Source organism: Melanotaenia boesemani, chromosome 16 (genome assembly GCF_017639745.1).
Source record: "Melanotaenia boesemani isolate fMelBoe1 chromosome 16, fMelBoe1.pri, whole genome shotgun sequence".
NCBI lineage: Eukaryota > Metazoa > Chordata > Actinopteri > Atheriniformes > Melanotaeniidae > Melanotaenia > Melanotaenia boesemani.
In genome coordinates this window covers 25,790,604-25,813,652 of record NC_055697.1, presented here as the reverse complement: position 1 = coordinate 25,813,652, position 23,049 = coordinate 25,790,604, and the positions used below count along the sequence as shown (strand labels likewise).

Sequence of the window (23,049 nt, the reverse complement as noted above, 5' to 3'; positions counted from 1 at the left end):
GTGAAAACAAGAGAAGGAAACATAAGCTAATTTTGCTGCCAATCCCAGCTGGGATGAACATGATTCAGGATGTGGCTCCAAATGTGGCTCCACCATTTGGATCGTCAACTTTATTTATGTATTGTGGATTTCATTATCATATCCTAGTGCAACTTTAATCAATTTATTGTTAATCACTGTGCATAATCTTCACTGGCTGTGAATCCTCATTGATCAAGCTGGAATATTCCTGTTGCTGTCATCCCTTCATTCATGCATACACTGTCCAACCTCTGTTCCCTCCAACAAGGTCAGGCCACAGAGTGGCTATTGCTGTCAGTCATCTCATTGGGCAGTTTTCAGAGCCAGGGTGGGCAATCGTGTACATGAGCAGGAGTACCAGGCAATCAGCAGCTAGCTCCTGCTCATCCAATCATTGGGCTTCACGTGGCTCCCTCAGTCACTGATTAATTGGTCGGATTGTCCAGTAGACTGGAAGAGAGAACTGTATGTGTTTGTTTGGTGTTTTCCCCTTCTTGACTTGATTTTCTCCTTCAGTAGCTCATGGATGCTGTTTTCCTTTTCCTTTTCAATTTTAACTATAACAGTTAGATGCATAAAAACACTTAGAACTTAGATTAGAAGTGTAAAGCTATGCTTGCATTCAGTTACAACTGAAAATAGTTGTTTTTGTTAATTTTATGCTAAAATAGTTTCTCTCTTGGCCCAAATATTAAAATGCATAAGTCTTCAAATAGACACATGGACCTTTTAAAAGATAGCATTTAAGTTAGTGTGTGTATTGTCTAGACATTGTCTAGACATAATCGAGCTAGATCCATGGTCCGGTAATTGTCTTACTGGTGTCCAGCGTTACCGGTAATCTGTTTAAATGTAAGGCTTTGTGGGTAGATAAAAGGTATGTGGCTCCCTTGATTATTCTGCAATGAGTATGAAAGGAGGTGGAAGTACAGTAGCTGGCAGACACAAACGGGATTCTCATTTTGATTTCCTCAGGGTGTGAACAGAGGGAAGAGGATGAAAGTGGAATTAAAAGACAAAAAGAAACAGTCAAACCTAAAAGTGAGATGTAAAGGAAAGGATCTCAAACTGAATACTGTGGAAGTGTTTTGATGCTGGAACAGTCTCTGCATATATGTGAGAAGAGGCAGGCAGAGCAGTTACTGCTGATTACTGTGCTAAGTGCTGCTGAGCGTTGTTTGGAAGTCTATTGAGGTGCATTCACCACTGCAAACAAATAACATCAGCTGTGGCCGGGACACTGTACATTCACTCTGGGTGTGGATCATAGTCTAATATCTGCAGCATCACAAGATCACAGACCTTCACACATGTCATTCATGAAAATTAATATATTGCAGACTATAAAGGTAAATTGGCTCTAAAACACTTTTAGATAAGATCCTTTAGAATCTCAGTATTAGCGGTAGCAGCGTTTACTCAGCCTCAACTGGATTTACTGCATGTCAAACATTATTACCTGTGCTTACCTGGGAAAAAGACATGTTGGCTTCTCAGTGTCCAGCTGTGACCTTCCTCTTTCAGATTCATTGAGAGCTAAAAAACCTTTCTCTTTCATAGCAGCTGATGTGTCGCCGTCATAGTGACTCATCTTGCAGAAAATGGCCCTTCATGACTTTTTATTGCCTCGTGGGCAGAAAGGCAAACTCAAGTGGCCTGAGTTTGCCCCTCTTAAAAGGAGGAAATTGTATCAGTTTCCCACAGTGAGGAGTCAGTTTGCTTTTAGGATAAAGGCTGGTGTCACACAGCCACTGAGGTCCTAAGGAAGAAAGGGTCTGAAATAAAAAGTAAACAAAGTGATCTCTCCTACTTCCTTCTATGAAATGAGCTTCTGCTTTGTAAATCAGCTTCTCTAACTTGGTTTTATTGGTGTAAGTGAACATCTCATGTGTGAGAAGGTAAACAATCATAAAACTATTTGATAAGTTGTCAGAACTTATTTAACTTTTATACTTTGGGATTTGTGTACTCTGTTTTCCTGATTGTATTTCATTGTGTGAGTCTTATATTTGTTCATATTGTCTCAATCTTTTCCCCCTTCACTTGTCTCTTTCACTTTCCTCTTTGTCTTTACTCTTATGGTATACTGGATTTTGACTTTCTGTAATAACATTCAGTAAAATTACTGCCACATTTTGACGGTGAATGAAATGTTTCCTCTTCTCTCCCTTACTTTAAATCTCCCTGCGTTCGTTCAGTCTGTCTCAATCTGTCTGTTGGTTACATGTGGGCATGTTTGCATGACCAAAGAAATGCAAAGTCTAGCCTAGGCATTACAATATTTCTTGTGTGCACAATTTACATGAAATACATATTCATTCCTGAGATGCATCCACATGAAATAGCTTCCTTCTTGCACTCCCTGCCTCCTGGATGCTCTCACTTAGCTTCTGTGCTTGCTTAGTATGTGTTCTGTTCAGAAACTCTTTCAAATAAATATTGCTTATGTCTTTTAAAGTTGCCTGTGTTGCCTTTTTTCTTCTTTATTTCATCCAAAAATGCACTTGGATCAGATACACTGAGAAAAAAAAGAAAAGAGGTTCTACTTCATTTGCTCCACAGAGGGAGTGTAAGCGGGAGGGAAATGTATCTTTAACTCCCATGTTATAATTGTGGCACACTAATGATGTAGACATATTCTCACTGTCTGTTTACAGGAAGCACTCTTCTTTAATTTGTGACTGGTGTGAATGCCAAATGCTTATATCTAATTACTAGTGTTTGCTAAAAGATTCTATTTACACACCCTCTGTTCCTTGTAGATGTCTCTTGTGTGTTCGGATGGAGAGATTATGACAAGAAAACTTGAATGTGTAGAGGTCGTGAACGCTATTCCTCCTAAACTTTTAGATGCAACTTTTTCCTTTCTGCAGGAGATGAAAATTTAAGCAAGAGAAAGTCTTTTACTCTGACACAGTTCCTCTAAATTTAAATTGTTTAGAATCTTCATTCAAGTTTATGTCTGCAAAAAGCACCACAACTGGCTCAGTTCTAGTGTATTTATGTCATAAAAGAAGATGCCACTTTGTCAAATTACTGGATATCTCATTTCAGAAATAAATTCTGTTGCTTTGACTTACAAATCTAAACAAGGTGAAATGTGATGTTTCACGTTTCATGCAAACAAATAGGAAAAACAGTATATTCATTTTCTTATGCAATTATATTTGAGTATGCATGTGTGTCTATGTGAATGAAGTGCAAAATAGTGGAATTGTCAGCTGTTTTTGCTTTGTTTCTTATTTTATCTTTTTTTTCCAGTTTAGCTCCAGATTGTCTGGAATCACATGCTGATCTGTTCACGCAGTTTTAAGCACACACAGCGGAGATCTCACAGAGGAAAATGCCTTGACTCTTAATTCTAGCAGTACAGGTTCATAGTGAATCTGACAGTAAAATCACAGCAACTTGTCACTGATGTGTCACAACACATTACGTCTGGCCCATAAAACGACCTTAAACTCTCCGTCCTCCTTCTGTCTTTGCACTCCTCTCAGTGCTGATTGTGTCTCCGTCCTCCTCTTCTCCTCCTCCTCACTTGAAAAGGAGCTGAGCTCAGGACCCAGGAGGCCACTGATCAGATAGATCTTAACTTTTCAGGGAAATCCGTGATAGCAGACTGCAGGACTGGAGAATATAGGCAATCACATCTACCTGAAGATTACAGAAGTAAACAAGATTATTTTTTTTTCTTTTTTTCATAAGCAATTTCCTTTTGTTGATGAAGGAGACGTAACAATTAACACTTACAGTATGTATTCTACTCATTTTAGACAGACCAGTGGGATTCATCTCAATGTAAAAAAAAAGAGGAAAGTGAGAAAAACAATGGAGGGGAGAGCAAAGAGACTGGGTATTAGCACAATGTTTGGTAGAGAAGCATTGTTTGGCCCCTTGGCACACACAAGAAGACACAAACAAGCAATCACATGCATGCAAACACACACGTTTATTTAGGCTTTTGATAAAGAGATTAGCTTCATCATCCTCTGCTCTTAAGCTAGCCAAGGGGGTCCATGTTTAGGAAATCCTGGCTTTCCTGACATATGGGCTTACTGAGGGAACCTGACTAAAACAAAGCCTATATTATAATATTAAAACTCATATTTCAGAGTTTGATCATTTTAAATTAGGATATTTTTTTTATTTAGGATAGAAGAAAATGTTAGAAGAGAGTCTAAAGAAGAATTAGAAAAAAAGAGTTGGTACAAAATGTAAGAAAGAGAGGAAGACAGAGGATGGAAAGGGTGGAGTAGTGCCAACAGTTTTTTGTTCTTTTTTCTTTTCTTTTTTTTTTGTTCCCTTTATTATTAGCACTATAGCAGTGGTTGGAGTCCAGCTTAAAGCTACAAACAGCGAAGTACTAATTTTAGCCTCCAAAGAGGATAAGGATAAATAGCTTGCTGCCAGTTTGCCATATGGTCCCCTGCCGATTATATTGTGTCAGGAATATTTTCACCCCACCTCCACCCTTATACACACAAACACACAGACATATCAGTTGTTTTAGTATTTATGAAGTACAGTGAATACAAAGGGAAGCAACTTGTTTGTATTTTATATTCAGTTAACCTTTTGGTAAGAATGAAAGGATACTGAAACTATGATGTTCAGGACGATCAGGAGTCATTTTTTTATGCATTACCACAGCTTCCAGCTGCATTTTAACATTTGGCCTCTTCTGTAATCTTATGCAACTTGGTTTTTATTCTCGCTTGTAAATATGAACCCTGTAGAAGAATAAAAATGAGCCTCTCTCGACCAGCACACATGCATATGTTCACATGTAAATGCAACACACACTCTCACAGCTACTCTCCATTATTCTCTCACTCTCTCCCTCAAATTGAAATAATTCAATTTATGAACACAGTTCCAGACCTCCCTGGCTAAGACCATTATGCATGGAGGCCCCCCTCCTTTCCCAACAAAAGAAAGGGAAAATTTACCAGCCAGCTCTCCAAACTACACCCACACAAAGCCAATTTCATGCAAAGAAAAATACCAGCAACAGCACCATTTTTGGTCACAACCTGCATCCCTGTGGATATGTTTTATTGATATGGGTTGCTGGGAACTTTTTTTTTAAAACCAGCACTACTTTATTATATAATAATAATAATAATAATAATTATTATTATTATTATTATTATTACTGGACCCCTGTCTGTTCAGTAAACAAACTATACTTTATTTCAGTTTAGGCTTTTGTGTTGATAAGTAGCATAAAGATGTGAAATAACATGGCTGAGATGTCATGTTGTGAGCCCAGGTAACTATTCGGTAAGTTGAAGGTAGAGTTGTTTAATGTGAGTCTTCTGGCCAAAGCTTGACCCAAGGCTGACCCAGACCAAACATGCTCTCCCCAGAGGACCCCTCCCATTGGTCCCTTTGACATGGATACCTGCTATAGGGATTCAGCTAAGAGATAAAGACCTTGCCAAGCTTTTCTAAGAGTTAAAGGAGGGAAAAGGAGGAAAGAGAGGCCTAGATAACAAATACCTGTAGATAAACACAGAAGCAGCAGGCTGGGCTGGGGGGCAACATGGGCGTTTACTTTATGTGTTTGCAGAACAACACAAAGCTTGCCACTTGTGGCGCACACACTTGCGAAGACACATTTGGATGTAACCTGATCGTCCCCTCTCGCTACAAGCCAGTGAAACTCAAAGAGATGAGCAAGGACTGGGGGCAGATTCTCACTTGTGATAACCTTTGCAGTAAAGGCCTGAATGACAGTGTTAACCACACACACAAACTGCATATATGTATATTGTACACACCAACTCCCATGAGCAATGCCAGGTCTTTGTTCCATTGAGATTCTCTTAAGCAGCAGAGAGGTCATACTCTTACAGGAAGTCACCCCCAGAGAGGGCTGCCTCTTTCAGGAAGTGACTTGGTGGGACTGTGTGGCGAGAACTCCGGCATCCACGGGGGGCATATCATTCCTGTCCACATGGGCTCATGCTCCACAGGACATGGGTTGCTGTAAACCCACTCACTTCCTTTTCCTCTGCTTCTGTCCTAAAAGTCTTATCAGAGCTGCGTATGGGCCGGCTGATAGGACTACAAATCCCCCACATCCCCACACCACATCCTGTGCCTATCAATCTGTGACAAGGAGGGGGAATTGAGATGCGGTGTTCCATCGAGTGGGTAATCTTTTATACTCCAGCTTGTGAACCATAAGTATGAATATTGTTGAGGGAGTTTTTGTGAGGGCGTCCTATGGTGATATAAATGCATGTTTACCCATGAAAAATTAGTTAAACCCCTAAAATTTACATGCAACCACTCAACAATTAAACGTATTTTAACAGAGTGGGTAGTAGCTCAGATAATGACTTATCTTGTTTTTCTAACCATCCCCTCACTAACCTGAGCTTGTGGGTGCAGATCCTGTTACACTTGCTCATAATACTGAATCTTCTGTTATTCCAAAAAACAGAAGAAGAAGAAAAAACTCACTGGAAGCTAATGTGCTATTTTTAGCTCATACCACCACATGGTTAGCGTGCCTGTTTAATCTTACTACATGCTTCAGTTTAGCTGGTGCTGATATGTTAGCACGAGTGGGAAAATCCATGTGTGTTAAAATTTTTTATCAGAGGTTGTGTCATTCATACATTTACAATATGGAAAATTGTAGACACAGACAAGTGCTGTGCACTGTAGCTTCAACAAACAAAGTGGGAATCTTTAGTTTGGTAAATTGCAGTACACTCCTAAACATGAAGGCATGATTACAGCTGGGGCAGACTGGTTGTTGTCACTGAAATAATACATTTAAACTTAATTTTAGTTCATTAAACTAGTGGTGTTGATAGATTGCGTGAAGATATGCAAGTTAGTGCTGCCAGCAAAGTTTTAAAATTCCGTTTACTGGAAGGGGCCATTTTCAGGGATGTATTTTTAGTAAAATTGGATTGGCTAAAAATAATAATTTAATGCCTCAGCTTAGCTCTTAGTAGTTTGAGTTTATGGAGAGGATCTTTTGATGGCTCATGCATTTCACGAGTTTATCCTGTGGAAAATACATCAACAGAATTTTGGTCAGAGCAAAGTTAAATAGGATGTTTTCCTTTCAGATTAGCTTAAGGTCCCCCCCCTTTGTCCTACATCTATATTGAAGGACTTTGGGACGCCCTTCAGCACATCAGCTGACTTTTGGAAAGGACTGCGGTGTCATTGTGCTGTTAAGTGCTCTTAGCTTTTGTTATAGTCCTTGTCCTCTCTACCATCCCCTCCCCCCTTCCCATCTTCTTCCATAGTCCATTTGACTCCCTCCCTCTTGATCTGTTTGCTTTGTGCCGAGTTTGACTGAAGCTCGGTGAGTCAAAGATATCATAAGCTATCTGAGAGGCAGTGAAACAATTGAGAGCAAGAATTAAGTGTGAGAAAGCAGCTAAAGAGACAAAATTTCAGGGATCTCACCATTTTTGTGTCTTGAGTGTTTGAGGCAAAGAAGCTGTGTGCCCCTCTCACAAGTGCTCCCATTTGAACTAAGTATGGCCTTCTATCTTCAGGTTAGAAGAAAGAACACGGCAACACAAAGGCAAGAGGGGAAAAATCAATAGTTACACAGCAAAAGTGCTCAACATGAAAGGGTGAATTCATCAGCTTGCACTTTTATTCTGGCTTGTACTGTGTATCTCTTTCTTTCTTTTTTAGCTGATGAAGAAGTGGAAATACAAGGCAGTTGATGTGTGTATGTGCGTGTGTGTGTGTGTTTGTTTCTGCGCATGGAGGCACATACTGCAGTTTAATGTCGTGTCGCCGCCCTGTGCTTGAGGCAGTTTCCAGCGTGTCAGGCAGCCTGTGGTGATGACCCTTTTCAGGAAAATGGCACAGAGAGAGCAGTCACATTTACACTGACATTTTTGCCATCACCTATGGCTATGTCAACAGGCCTGATCCCCCCACCCCCAGAGCAAACAGTAGATGGACCTCAGCCATAAGACACAGACGGACAAGAACACTAACAGAGAAAATGAGCAATAACACAGATACAATATTTAACATTTTGTAAGATTTGGACTATAATTTTCAAACACTGAGGGCTCAATTTGGCATCTTCATAGTATTTTCTGCTTGTGCAAAACTGAAAGATATTTACTTTGCAACCATATTACACAAAGACAAGCAAAATGTTTAAGAATTTTAAGACACTTTTCTTTTAGTTTTGTTTTTTTGCAGACTGACTGAAGTATCAATTTCATCAATGAAATCAGGAAACTGTGTAATATATGTCTGTCTCTACACGTACTAGCACACATGATAATATAAAACACATAGGATAGGATACATTAATGTCTGCTTATATTCAATATGAACCCAAACCTAAATCGTGTGGAATAAATCTTACACACCTGAGGTTTTGACAAACTTAGTTATTCTTTAACTCTGCTCTGTTTTTGGTTGTTGTTAAACACTTTCCTTTCATCTCACTTCCTGATCACTTCCTTGAATCAGATCTGCACATTAAATAATTGCTCTAAACTTGGCTCGGATTCTCACAACAAGAAGTCTCCAGTGTGCTTTAATAACAAATAACCCTTCTTAATGGCTCATGAGTTACTATCATTAATGAATGTGTCAGTGTTGCTCCACAAAACTGTCATCATTCAAAGTAACTGGCTTTGTTCTTGCAAATCACGTTATTTACTGTAATTACTTCAATGGAATTATCTGTGATTACAGGAAGCAATTACTTTGCTCTATTTTGATTTTTTACCTGGCAAGCCCCATTTTTCCATTTGTAATAATGATGGTTTTCTCTTTCTCTTGCCAAGACTATTAATTTAATATGCTGTAGCAAGTGTATGCTCTACAAAGATCGATCTCGTTTTAGAAAGAATGATCCCGACAAAGTGGCAAAAGGTTTAAGCATACATCTAAAAACAGGAGCGACTCGGCAGAAAGAGAAGTCTAGACTAGCCATATTGTTTTTTTGTTTTTTTTTCGACAGCGCATGTCATTATCTGCAGAGTAGTAGTTGTGGGGATTTCTTTCCATCTCTCCTCCTCCTTGGGAATAAAAGGGAGTCAAAATGGCATTGGTCACAGAGGGTGTTTTGTATTGAAGTATAAGTGTGTGTGTGTGTGCATGCATGTATGTGTGTGTTGGTTTAGAATACTTTGCAAGTAATTATTGGAAAGTTGCCTCATGGAAGAGCTCAGGAAACCGGTGCATGTGAGTAATGTGTGTCTGTTTTGATGCACCAAAGGGGGTGATGCCTATTGAAAATGTGGCCCTATTTGGACGTTGCATGGCAAGGAATTCCTGCATGTTCAGAATATTTGAAGGTGGGAGGGGCCTCCAGAGCCATGCAAAGGGAACCCCCCACAGGCTGCAACCCCTTTTTGCATCCCCCTCCGCAAGTCTAGAGCTTATGAATGGCCTGAATACAATAAACGCCACTTTTTTCTTTGCCCCCCCCCCCTTGCTAGTCCGTCTTTACCCCTCTGAGGATTTCTGGGAATGTTATGTATGTGTGCTTCTGGGAGTGTGTGTATGTGTGTGTGTGTGTGTGTGTGTGTGTGTGTGTGTTTCAGTGTGAGTGCCAGAGAGGAAAAGAGTGAGAAGGAGAGCACTTTGGTGAATGTACACCAGCAAGTGTGTGTGCACTTGTATGTATGAATTTCTCGCCTGCCCATATGAGATATGTGTGTCCCATGTGGAACACGATTTCAGACTCCTGAGGCCTGGGCCTTTCCTGGGCAGCCAATCCAGGGTCATGTGAGCTTTCTGGGGTGTGAAACTCTAGGAGTGGCCTATGAAAGATCAGCTCCAGGTCACTTGCACTCACAGTGAAAGACACACTCACTCTATCTTGCAACAAATAGCCTTTAGACTAAATGCACTGTTACAAACTCAAAAGACCTGTCTCCACTCCTTCTCGTCTCAGGCCATCCACAGCCTATAAAGCCTTGCAAAAACATCTCACAGTATCCTTGAAAACGTTTAACCATCTGTGAGTGACTCCTCACACAGGATCCAACTCATGACATCTGGCACGAAGCTAATATTCATAACCTTTATTTCTCATCGCAGCAGTGTTTCTGAGAAAAAAAAAAAATATTAGAAAGCTAAATGTCATAATTCTCCTGCATTGCGCCAGAAGCGACGTGGCTGACAAGATTGCTATTTGCAGATGAATGACTGCTGAATCCATGTCTGTTAATTTGCCAGGCAGCAGAAAAAAGGCTGACACCTCAGAATGGCACGTGTGCCCATGCACAGAGGGCAGGTAGTACCAGGGTTGCTTTTATGCCATGAGATCGTTCATAATCAGATCATAACAGATTAGCCTAGATACTGCTTGATAATGTCAGAGTATGCCTTGAGAATGAGAGATACATAGAAGTGATAAAGAGACAAGAGGGAAATGATGAAACAGAGGAAAGGCAGCTTAATTTACACTCACCAGATGAAGAGGTAGATTGACATTTTCAGTCTTTATATTTGAGTGTTATATACATACAATTTTAGTCATATATCTGGAAAATATGCTTAGCTGCTGTTTGATTTACACAAAACAAGTTCATGCTTTCACTGATGAGAGACAACAATGTTTGACAGTTACACCCTCAATACTGTGCAGATGTTCTCTATTCAAACCCAACAGTGCAGTAAAAGGAAAGAGACAAGAAATGAAGTAGGAAGGAGGGACTGTGAGAATGAAACATGAAATAGCAAAATAACTCCAATAAAAGCCACCGAAGCTGAATGAGCACATAAATAAGCATCAGTTTGGCTAATGCTAACAAACCTATCGGTAATGCATGAAGAAAATTAACCCAGTTTTTATATGGCTATCTTTTTGCACATAGTCTGTATGTGTGAGTTTGTGTGCAAGTGTGTATTTTTGTATACAGCGTGAGAGGGGACTGATAAAATATTCCTTCCCTTGGTTGGCCCCGGGGCATTTCAACTGCCCCTGGCTCCTTCCAGTCAGTGGCCTGCTCCTAATTGCCACACACACACACACACACACACACACACACACACACACACACACACACACACACACACACACACACACACACACATGTATACACACAGACTCTGTGGCTGAAAAAGCAAATGCATGAGGAAAGGCAGAGAGATGCACCCACATACAGACGAATGCACATCTATGCATGCATACATTCTTCACACACAAACATGCACTCCCACCCCCACCGCACATGCATTGATCCCCCCCCACCCCTCACCCTCCCAGACCCTCCTCTAACTAGTTGCAAAGACGTTGTCATGGCTGATCAGTGAGCCAGGCCCATGGTTGTGCCTATGGCTTTTCCTTGTGGGGGGACTGGAGCTTGCTAGCTTAGCTCCCCAATGTTGTATGCATGCAGCCCAGGGTTACAGCCTGCTGAGGTCCTTAATAAGGCTGGCAGCCTGTGAATGGAGAGTGACTGACTGGTTTATTGGCTGAGGGGCTTAATGGTTGCCTGGCTAACTTTCTGACTGACTCACTGAATGACTGATTGAAGGACTGACAAGTCTGCTTTATAGCAGACTTACCAACTTGATCACTGGCTGACTGATTTGGTGGTTTTATAGTCTGACATCTTACTGAATGGAAGAATAACAGAGTATACAGTGGCCTGATTGACCACTTTAAAAGCTAATAGGCTGAGTGACGGACTATTAATATCACTGAGGTAATTTTTTTATATTAAAAAATACATATAAAGCCATTTTGCCCATTCAAGAATATTTATACCAACACCACAGAAAAGTGTGTTTACATTTGAACTTCTGAGCATGCCCAATAGGTTTGTGTCATCAACTTTGAAACTCACCACTGTGTGCATATCAAGACAAGAAACCCATGATTTTCTAGCTTCTACTCTCAAAGACGTGTATTCTCCAGCATTCAGCAAAAACTGTGCATTCAGACACACTGTTCCACCTCTTTACAGTATCTTCTACAGTCTATATGGTGTATTCAGTATGGGCTACAGGCATCAAGCAAAAAATGATGCAATACTGTGCATATGACCGAAATATGTGTTGCAAGCTAAGCTGTTTCAAAATTATTTCTTTTGACTGCAGTGCAAACCTGGAGAACATGTTGTGCCTTTTTAAAACTGTCTTGTAATTTTTATAACAAGATGTGGATAATCAAATCACACTCAACACTGTATGTGTCTGTTAGTATTTTGTCAGTTTAAACCATTTTGGAGTAAAGCTTTCTAGTTCTGCTCTTGGTGTTAGAGATGTCCTGAAATGAGGAAAGTATTATCTGCATTACATCAACTGACTGTTTCTTGTGTATTTTTTTTAACTGATTAACTCCAATGCATGACAGCATCTCTTGCCCTTCCTACCCATTATTTTCTCCCCCTTCACTGCCTCCATCAGTGGCTTGAATTTGAGTTTGTTTGTTCTGAAAATTTTGCTTTCCTTCCCTCTTCCTCTTGTGCACTTTTTCCTTCGATCTCTCTCTAGCTTTCTTTCCCTGGCTTTGGCGCTCTATTTTTCTGACAGGCTGTGGTAACACCATTGACATTTCCCCAACATGGCAGCTTCAGCACCTCTCTTACTCCAGTCTTCCTCACTGCCACTCTTCCTATTTTCTCTCCTCCTACACTTCCCCCACTTGTTGGGGTTAAAGAAAAGCAGAAATTAGCCCCAGACCTTGTAGAGGTGATTGGTATCAAATTGCACTGAAAGTGGAAATGCCAATAAAATTGATAGCCTTCTCCAGCCCTCAAACCCCCCCCCCCCCCCCCCCCCCCCCCCATCTCCCCTTCTAGGTAAAGTAAGAGTTTAAAGGTTAGTCTTAGTAGTACAAACGGAAGAGGAAAGAAAGGAATATTAGGATGGTTTCCTGATCTGGTTTAGTTTATGGGTGATGAAAATGATTGCAAGAGAATTCTGATCGTGAGCATACTTTTTTGTTCTTTTTACTTGTCTGCTTTCTCCATCCCTCTTTCTGTATGCCCCCCCTCCCCCCCTTTTTTTTTTCCTCTTGGTGTTTCTCATGATATCTCACCTTTTTCCTCAGCTTGCATACTCTCTCACTTCGAACTGGTGCTCCAGCCGTTCGCTTCTGTTTTCCCAACTCGCATGGGACAAGCCCCTAGGTTTGTTATTGTAGGCTTTGCTGAACATGAGCCGGTCTTTACAACGGATTGAAAGCATTTGCTTCCAATGAAAATCTGGTCTTAGATTACAGGGCCTCGGCTCTGCTCACCCCTCTTTTTCCAGCAGGCAGAGAAGAAGCAAGACAGGAGGGGTTGATGTATTTTAGCCCAGGAACAGTAGGAAGAAAAAACTCAACTCACTTGTTAGGGTTAGGATGTGTTTGTCCCAAGCTAATGATGTAACTGAAACTTGCAATGTGAGTACATTTTGAGGACAGAGAGGCTTAGAAGCTGGGTGGAAGGTACTTTGTGTGAGGGTAGCACTGAAATGACTAGTTAAACAGCTAATAGATCAGTCATTCTACAAATGTAATTTTTTAACATCTACAACATTTCCCCTGTTCTTACTGTCAGATGATAGGATTTTCTACTCTCTTAATTTTTGGATTTTAGACTAAACGCGACTTCTTTGGCCCTAAAAAAATGCACAGGGTCTTTTTTTTTTTGCCTTACTAATACTGTAATTTTGAATAATCTGAAGAATCCATAAACAAATAAAACATATTGTTAGCCTCATAGCATAGTTGCCTAAGTCTAAATTGTGATATCTGCCTAACTGAACTTTCCTAATATTGCTGATTGACTGTGCATCATTGCCTATAAAACCTTAAAATATGACTTAGGTAATTTTTCTATGAGGCCAAAGATAGATGAAAATCATCCATACATAACATCTGCATTTAATGCCCCTATCTATTGACTTTTAGTAAACTAGAAAATGCTGCTGTCTTTGTCAGAAATACTCATTATGTTGCTTTACCTTTGGGTGGTGTTACTGTAGCGCAACCCTGCCACCTGCTTCATCTCCAGATGTACATTATCAATGTGTAGTAGATTGGCGTTTGCATCAGCAGTGCAAAATCCATTCAAAGTCGGCTCTTGTTTTGTCCCTCCCCCCACCCTCAACAGCGTCACCTCCACTTCCACATGAGGTTCATTAAAAAGCCTTCAATATGTGTGCATATGTATCTCCTTCTGCCACAGCAGCCAGGGAGAAAGAGCGAGAGCTGGTCGAGAGTTTCGTATGGATTGCTGAGAGGCTCTCTCTTAATGGTGTATATAATTCAGGTGCCCTCCAGGCATGCTTTCAGGAATTCTTTTGCCTGAGGTAATGGGGAGCAAAGGGCTGGGTTTTAGGCCCTTGATTATTCCATTGATGTGGCAGGCTGGAAAAAAGTCATCTCCAACCGGATTAGCGCCAACATCCCCATTAATTATCGATGAATCTCAGCTTAGGGTTTAGTTAGGTGCTGGGTGTCACCCTCTGTAAGTTAGCGGAGGGCAGGCCTGCTCCAATGCAGTTATCTACTCCTGCTACAGTGAATAGACCTGGATGCTTTAGAAGTGCTTTGTGTGTAATCAATAAATAACTGGATTCAATTCGGTGCACTGCTTTGGCGGTTTTTTATTTTCCCTTTTACTTCCCCTCACTTCCAGTTGAGAGAGGCGATGCAGGACAAAAGTCAGTTATTCTCTATTGAAATATCCAGCGGTGAGGGTGCCACTTGTTTACTTCGCCTCATGTTTCTTTTATGATTATCATCTTCATTGACAGTGGATCACATTTTTGAATAATGATAATAACAATTAAGCTTTTCATCGCCACAGATGGGAAGAGCCTCTTTTTCTCTGCTGGAGCCATATAGAATGCGTACAGTAATTGGGTGGTTTTGAATATGTGCAATGTGTGTATGTGTGTGTATGGGTTGTTGTTGAGCCTGAATGCAATGAAAAGGCCCATGGAGTGCCTCCCTTTCACTTTTTCTCTCAGTGCTCAAATACTCTGAGCTGTCTCTGTGTTCCCCTTAGGTAAGGTTAACTGGCCTTAATAGAGCCTTATCGAAGCCCTACAGGTTGCTGTAAGCAGCCGTGACGCCATTGTTATGAAAAGCAGCTAGCTTTGTTAGTGCTGTTTGTGCCTCTGACTTCCTTTTTTCCACTTATTTTCCTTTATTTTCTGCCTTCCCCCTCCTTGCAACCTTGCCTTTTGTAGTGCCGTGTTACTCTTTCCACCTCAGGTAAAATGGCAGAATGCGCTGGGGCGACGCTTCAATAACTATTTTCCCCTCAGGATAATAAAGACTAAATCTCTCTGTCATTTTCAATTCTGCGCGGGTTTGGATGGGAGAGTGGGGAAATGCGACCTTACAAGTCCTTTGTGTTCCCCTCTTCTCCTTTCTCACAGAAGGATGTGAGCGCTTACTGCGTTTGCTGTGAAGTAGGGGTTGAGGAGGGAGGGGGGGGGGGAATGAAAGGCAGGGTTATTTATAAATGTATTAAAAATGAATGCATTTATGAGGTGCTGTTTTCCAGCCATTCTCTACTTGCCATTGTTGTGTCTCTATACCCATTCATCTGTGCATACAAAGCCTTCCAGAATTCCTTGGAAATCATATTTATTCCCTTTGAATACAGAGGCGCAGCAAATTCGGGAAGTAAACAAAGTGCGTGTCTGATCTCCACTGTCTCTTCCTGTTTCTTGTCATGTGACAGGTGATGGCCTGGACAACAGTGTGGCTTCACCGAGCACAGGGGATGACGATGACCCAGATAAAGAAAAGAAGCATAACAAGAAAAGAGGGATTTTTCCTAAGGTGGCCACCAACATCATGAGAGCGTGGCTCTTCCAGCATCTAACGGTGAGTTCAATGAAGTAATGCTCTCAGTTTTAGCCAGGTTTCTCCATCTCTGTTCCTCTCATATTCATTACAAACACATTTGCAGACTGTCAAAAGGACACATACACACACCATCAGACACTGACAAGCTTATTGACGCTCACGTACACACACACATACACACCAGAGCCCCCACCTCCCTCCTCCACAGTGTATCCCGGTTTGTACTTTGAGCACTTCAAAGACAGAGACCTGCGTAATCTTTTACTGATCTCTCCTCATCTTGTGAAAGTGGGTGAGTGTGAAGCTAAGGAGAGACTCCCCTGGCCATATCTGCAGATACATAGATGAACCTTATTAAAAAATAAATCTGTCATTATCTAACGGATGCCTGGAATACTGCACAGGCCTGTGGTTTGGCTTTATTCTTCCTCAGTTATAGCAGAAAATACAATCACCAGTTGACAGCATCACGTATTATTTGGTGGAAAATAGTGTGGGAAAAATGTATTCTGACAAAGGTTGATACCAAAGTTCAAATGGAGCTAACTTAACACAGCTTATCTTTGTTTAAAATAGAATCAGTTCATCAGTCTTACTAAACACTGCTAGACACTGAAAGACTCATCAAACTCAAAAAGGGCAGAAGCTGGATAAAAGTCAACTATATTTAGTGAAATAATATTACACAGTGGTTTAAAGGGACTCGTTAGATCAACGCAACTTCTTTATTATTATTCGGATGTGGCGTTTGTATCAGTGACTCCATTAAGGAGACACATGTGCCGTGCTTCAGCTTGGTGTTGATTCACCTTACTGATTCTCTTCATGTCATTGAGAGAATGACACACGCACTCACACTCTGTCTGTGTCGCTCCGTTTTAAATTACAGAGTCTTTTATGTTCTGTGCAGCATTAAATATTGCATTATTTAAATCATAACCGTTTTCAAGGATGTTGAAATTTGTTGTGTTTACTTTTGTTTTAATGAGATCACCTAAGTCTAAGAAACAACTGTATTTTTCATTTGAATCATTGATGGCTATAGATTTCTCCACTTTTTGTCACGATCATGGGCTGTGTGGGGGTGATCTTTTTCTGGTTGTAGTTTTTTGTTTGTGGTTCTGGTTTTTTGTCATTTGTTTCTGTTAAGATCATGTTTGGGTTTTTGTTTTGTCCTTGTGTGCTCTGTGGTTTCTGTTTCTGCCTCATAAGAACACCTGGTCTGATTGCTCATCCACTTCACCTGTTCCCCATTACTCCTTCCGTGTATATATGTCCCTGGTTTTCAGTCACTCCTTGTCAGATCCTCTTATTTGGTCATGTGTGGTTTTTGTTGTCTAGATTTTCCCTGTTTTGTGTGGTTTCTTGTCTCGAGTCTTGGACAATAAACCGTTCATCTGCACCAATTCTGCCTCCTGCTCTGACTGCCTGCAATTGGGTCCTCACCTCCACCGTAGACCGTGACAGTACAAAAAACCAGAACCACAAACAAAAAACTACAACTAGAAAAAGAAGATCACCCCCACACAGCCCATGATCGTGACACTTCTTTTTCAAAGATATTATGTCAAATAAACACAAAATGACATTTCAGGCTGAATTTCTGGCTAATTTGACAACAAATTATTAAAAATGATCAAACATTATTATTATTCTGAAGAAGGTTGGGTTAATATATAAATGAAACACTGACCTAGCTTTAACTTACATGAAATAAAACTGCATCTGAGATGGAGTTTAAAGTTCAGAATGATGTAATAGAAAAAGAGCTAGTAATTATTATTTACTTTTCTACTTCTTAACTGGGTTTATTAAAATTTCCTCTTGGAGCTATGCTAAGGAAATATGTTTGAAAACTACTTTACCAAGCCCCACGTCACTCACATTCTGCCTATGTTAGGAATTTGTGGAGAACATGATGCAGTTTGATTGAGTGGGTGTTGCACAAGCCAACAGGGAGGATGCAGAGGAAAGTAATTTATTTGTTGGAATATGGATATTGCATGGGCTAAACTTTTTATTTATTTATATGTAGCCAGTCTTTGATGTTGATGGCATGCATTGTGCAGTGTCTTCCTCGGTTCCCAGTGGTTAATGGCAAAGAGCAGGAACGTTCTCATTGCATACACAGACACGTGGCTCGTCTGCAAACATATACAGAATATTTTGTATTTATACACGGATCCTTACAAGACTTCTTACACTTTTCATCTTTCTGCTCTTCCCTCCCCTTTTTTCCCTTACCAGCTCCTTCATAAACGATCAACTCTCCATCCCCCTGCACACACACACACACACACACACAAACACATCATCATTACATATACACACTAGCACTGAGTCCAACTTCCTGACCTCAACCCTTACACCCCTAAAACCTTCGGGCCACAGAGGAAAGGTGTTTGAAACATACACACATCCTCTCTGTGGGAACACACCTCACCACACACAAGCCATGTGAAACACACACACACATGCAGAGCAACACACCTCCAGTGTCATACTATACCACAATATGTGCTTATTGGAGGCTTCTGCACTGTTAGATTTAAAACATTTGGAATAATTTAAGTGTGTCCTTGGAAGAAAGAGTGAGAAGACGAAGGTGAGGATGTAAAGAGAGAAGGGGTATTAGGTAAAAGAAAAAAAAAACGTGCACATGTGCAGGCAAACAATGGTGCATATGGCTAAACCGTTTGAAAACAGAAAGGAGCTGCATCTCCTTGAGTGCAAACTGTCCTTTTTTCACTGAGACGGAAGGTTGTTTGGAAAATAACTTCCAATATGTTTATCCTCCTCAGTGAAGCAAAACATAAATGAGAGGAGCAACATCTTTGTTTATAGGAAATGTGGTCTTAATTTTGAGATTTTGAGAAATATTTGGTGTTAACAGTACCAGTGGTGTCACATAGATGCCAAGCTGTGGTCTCATTTGTTAACACTAATCATTCTTCAGTGTCACCATCAATTGAATCACTATATATCAGTGTTTATGTATGCAACTTCTAGCATCTCTGATGAAAAAAATATTTAAAGTCCTGTATCTGTTTCACTGGTTGTATACCTCTCCATCACTGCCAGTATCAGCATAGACAGCTGATCCAGGCTCATCCACATATTTCATCAGCTGCTCTTTCTTTGTTTCACAGCAAGGATGGAGGATGTGAGTCTGGCCTCTTAGAGATAGACACAATGCCAATTAGGCACACAGGGATTCATGCATACACACCCACACACATGTAAATGCATCATCTTCATGGTAGAGTGCTATGGCACCACACAGACCTGAATGAGTGAGTTAGAATTTGACTTCTCCTCAATATAATAAATATGAAGTTATTTGATAGATAGAATGGGAAAGAATGTGGCAAAATAGATTAAAATCACAGAAGTTTGGAAACCCAATCGTATATTTTCTAGTAGTCGCCCTCGCAGTTGGACCCTCAGGAGTTTCCATCATGCTGTAGAGGGAGGGGAAGGTGGGTGGCAAACTGGGGCTACAAGTGCACCATCAGGGTAAGTGGTAGGTGGCATTTATACAGCTGTTCTTTTCGCACTCTGTTGAAGTCGTTTCTGCATCTCTGCTCACTTATCTGTCAAGGGTGCAAATTTCCCATCTTATTCTTGCATGAAAAGGTACAAACTTTTAAGCAATTAAAACTTTTCTAAGTCCTCAGATTGCTTGTTTTATGATTAGAGCAGTCAAAGCTGTGGAATTTGGGGTATATCCAATGTGACAAGAAGCAAACATGCTTGTGACTGACAGATAGAGCACTGACATTGAATTTGGGATTATGACAACAGTTGCAGCTCACTGAGTTTTCTCCAACACACCCAATGAGCTCATATGTTGTTGACAACACTTGTGGGGCAAGTTCACTGCAAGTGTTTGGCAGCACAGACTTGGAACGACTACAAAACATTAACATTTACCGCCTGTCACCAATGGCCGAACCAAGCAGTTCTCTGCCAGTTTGACATACAGCTGTAAACTTGGTACAGAACCAAGATAAAGGGGAAGGGGAAGGCTTTTCCACTTGTGTCCTTATCACATGTTGATGTTTGTTTTTATTTGACCTCTCTAAGTATACCGCTTTTACTGACAAGCTAAATGGTGCATCTGATAAGAGAAAACTGTCTTTCTCCAACTCATTTCTGCACAGGGTCCACATAAACAATATGTAGATAATAGGCTGATGTGCACTAATGACTAAAAAATGTGTTTAATACAATTACTTAAGTAGCTGAAGCCATTCTAAACAGATTGCATCAGATATCTTATTCCTTAGAGCTAAAGAAACAAATTGAACTAGCCACTGCTGTCCGTCTCTGCTTCCACAATATCTTCCCATTGTGTAGTTGCAATGCACCCACCCCAGCTAACCTGCACCCACCCCACCACACAAATGGTATTGTTGTTTAATTTAACAAGAAATGAGTAGTAAATGAAAGCTTAGGCCTCAAATCCCCAACGCGCCCTGTGCTCTGCTCTCCTCTCCCCTATGAAAAGGCAATTTGTGAAATTATGTGATAGAGTAATTAGATGGAATTCACCCCCACCTCCCTGCTTCACACAACACCCAAATTCCCATTTAGATTGTTGCCTTTCTAGACTGATGTAGGTGTATGTGTGTAGCAGTCAGAGAAGGGCAGTGGGTTTGGCATTTGAAGTGTTACTGCTGGTATATTCACAGACTGGGACGCACACTCTCATACACATTATCACTAACACGCTCTCATTCTGGCTCTCCTCCCCTCCTATTTGTACACAGATGCAGTGTAACGAGGGGCAGCCGTGATCGCAGCTCATAAAAGAAGCCAACCCGCAAACCCTCAATGAGCTGCTCTCCCCCTCCTCTTTTCTTCCCTTAAAATGTGTAAAATGCAGAGAGAGAGAGAGTATAAAAAATCCAACTGGAAGGCATAATCTGCCGCTAATACAATTAGAGTATAATTTAACCGCTTGCATACGCAGATGTAGCCGAGCTGGGGGAGCACTGTTTCCCTATTGAAAATTATTTTTTCTTTTTTTTAACACAGCAGTTTGCAGAGTTTGAGCAGAAACAGGTGTGAAAAGTGATATAATTCATTTCTGCACTGGCAGAGGAGGCCAGAAGCCTTGTTGTTGTGGGCCCTGGTAGGTGGAGGAATCTAGACCGGGTGTGTGTGGAGGGAGAAGCTTAAGAGGATCGGATGGATGGATGAATGGATAGATGGATGGATGGATGGATGGATGGATGGATGGATGGATGGATGGGTGTGTGGGTGGGTATGTGGATGAGTGTGTGGGTGGGTGGTTGGTTGGTTGGGTGGATGGGTGGGTGGATGGATGGATGGATGGATGAATGGATACACAATTCCTATATATGTCAGTGGCTAACTTTGGGATTGATTAGAATAAAAAGCAACATGTATTGTGCTCTAAACTGAAGACTTATCAGTTCCTCAACCTCTCAGTTAAGAGTAAACAATCTAGATACTAAAAGCCTCTTCTAAACAACAGAGGGTAGAGGAAAAACCTTTGAGGTCAGAGTTCGCCATTGCCTCAGACGCCATTATTCTTCAGCTGTTTATTGCTGGAGCCTGGATATGTCAGCACCCTGGTCACCCATGGCAACCCTGACCCACCATGGCAACCCATTCCTGGAACAGTGTTATTCCTTTGGTTGTGTCCTCATACTTATAGTAAATAATTGTTATAAAAAAGAACCAGAGAATACTGTTTTACAAATGGTATAATACTTGAACTGAATCATGAATATAGAAATACAAAAAGTATTTTTTATATACTTATGACAGAGTTATCCGGTGACTGTTGTCTTATCTATCCGCAGGACAAATTAAGTTTCTCTTGAAAAATTATTTTAATTGAACGTCCAAGTCACCAGGACGCCTTGTTAATAACTTTGAAGAGACTTCATGAAGCAAACTTAAAAGGAGACTATCATCTGACTCTTTATGTGTTTTCATTCATTTATTCATAAACAACAATAAAGGCATGATGTCTGTCTTGATACTGTAAAGTAATACATGGACTGGTGTCTCAGATTAGGTCTTAATTCAATCTAAGTGGCAGTCAGAATCTTTGGCGCCACTGCATGAGGATTTCAAAGAGGTCCTAAGAGACGACAGACAGATGGACAGATCTGCCAAAGGCCTGGCGTGACACTGTGACGAGACACAGCGGCAGGAGAAAACAAGAGAACAATTTAGACTTATTCTCAGCATTTTTATTCGGTTTTAGATACTTTATCTCTGGGAATGGAACTGGCTCTGGGCTGTGTGTTTGTGTGCTTCTGTGTGTGTGTGTGTGTGTGTGAGAGAGAGATAGCTTTAGTGAGTGAATGTGTAAGAGGAAGTGTGTGTGTGTGTGTGTGTGAGGGTATTTGGAAGCAATGACTTGTCCGTACCAATCACAGGAGTGGTTGGTGTCAAAGAGGCGGCAGCTGAGTCAACCTGCCCACCCCCACCACACACACACAAACACACACATATGCACACACATACTGTGCCCCAACCCCCACATTACCCCACACCTTGTAATGAAAACATCATCAATTATCCCTCTTGACAGGCCACAGGGACCAAAAGCAGACAGCTCTCTTTGGGGGCTTCTCTTTGTGGACTGACCCTCACAGAAAAACAGACTTGCTACTCACACACTTTAAAACCACATACATGAGTTTCTTTCAGCTTTTTTAATTTTTATTTTTATTTTTTTTTCACAAAAATCCAATGACCTGCCTTTGCCAACAGGGTACATAGTGGGTCTTGGGTGTTGGAGATGGTGAGACCAGTCCATCTGGTGAAGGTGTGGGGGGCTGGAGGTGTAAGTGCATGCATGTGTGTGTTATATGGGGTACTCACTGGGTGTGTTGAGGGAGAGGAGGGGTTTGGTATGGGGGTGGTGGTATGGCTAGGGCAGAGGGAGGGCATTAGCCTGACAGAGCCTCCTGAAAGGCCATCTGTGTCGTGATTGATGGATGGAATGATGGATGGTTGAGCAGACAAGCAGATGGATGGAGCGATACAGTAGATAGTCAAACAAATCACACATGGTTGGTTTCCTGAAATGTGGGAATTTCATTGTCACTTAAGACATTAGTGTCTTAATTATTATTATTTTTTATTTAGTATATTTAGTTGTACATTTTCTTTCATAACTGCATTTGTTTTATTTTTGAGATTGGTAGAAACTCATTTTCATATTTAACATTTGAATTGGGTGGATTTTTTAAAAGATTTGTTAG

General features: G+C 40.9%; 1 protein-coding gene across 1 annotated transcript in view; it reads left to right on the top strand.

Annotated features, from left to right (window-relative positions):
* Positions 1 to 23,049, top strand: part of meis1b (Meis homeobox 1 b) — a 77,922-nt gene that overhangs the window by 20,520 nt on the left and 34,353 nt on the right. The window contains exon 8 of the mRNA XM_042009939.1: positions 15,672 to 15,817. Within this exon, the coding sequence (XP_041865873.1) occupies positions 15,672 to 15,817 (146 nt within the window). The remainder of the gene's footprint in view (positions 1 to 15,671; positions 15,818 to 23,049) is intronic.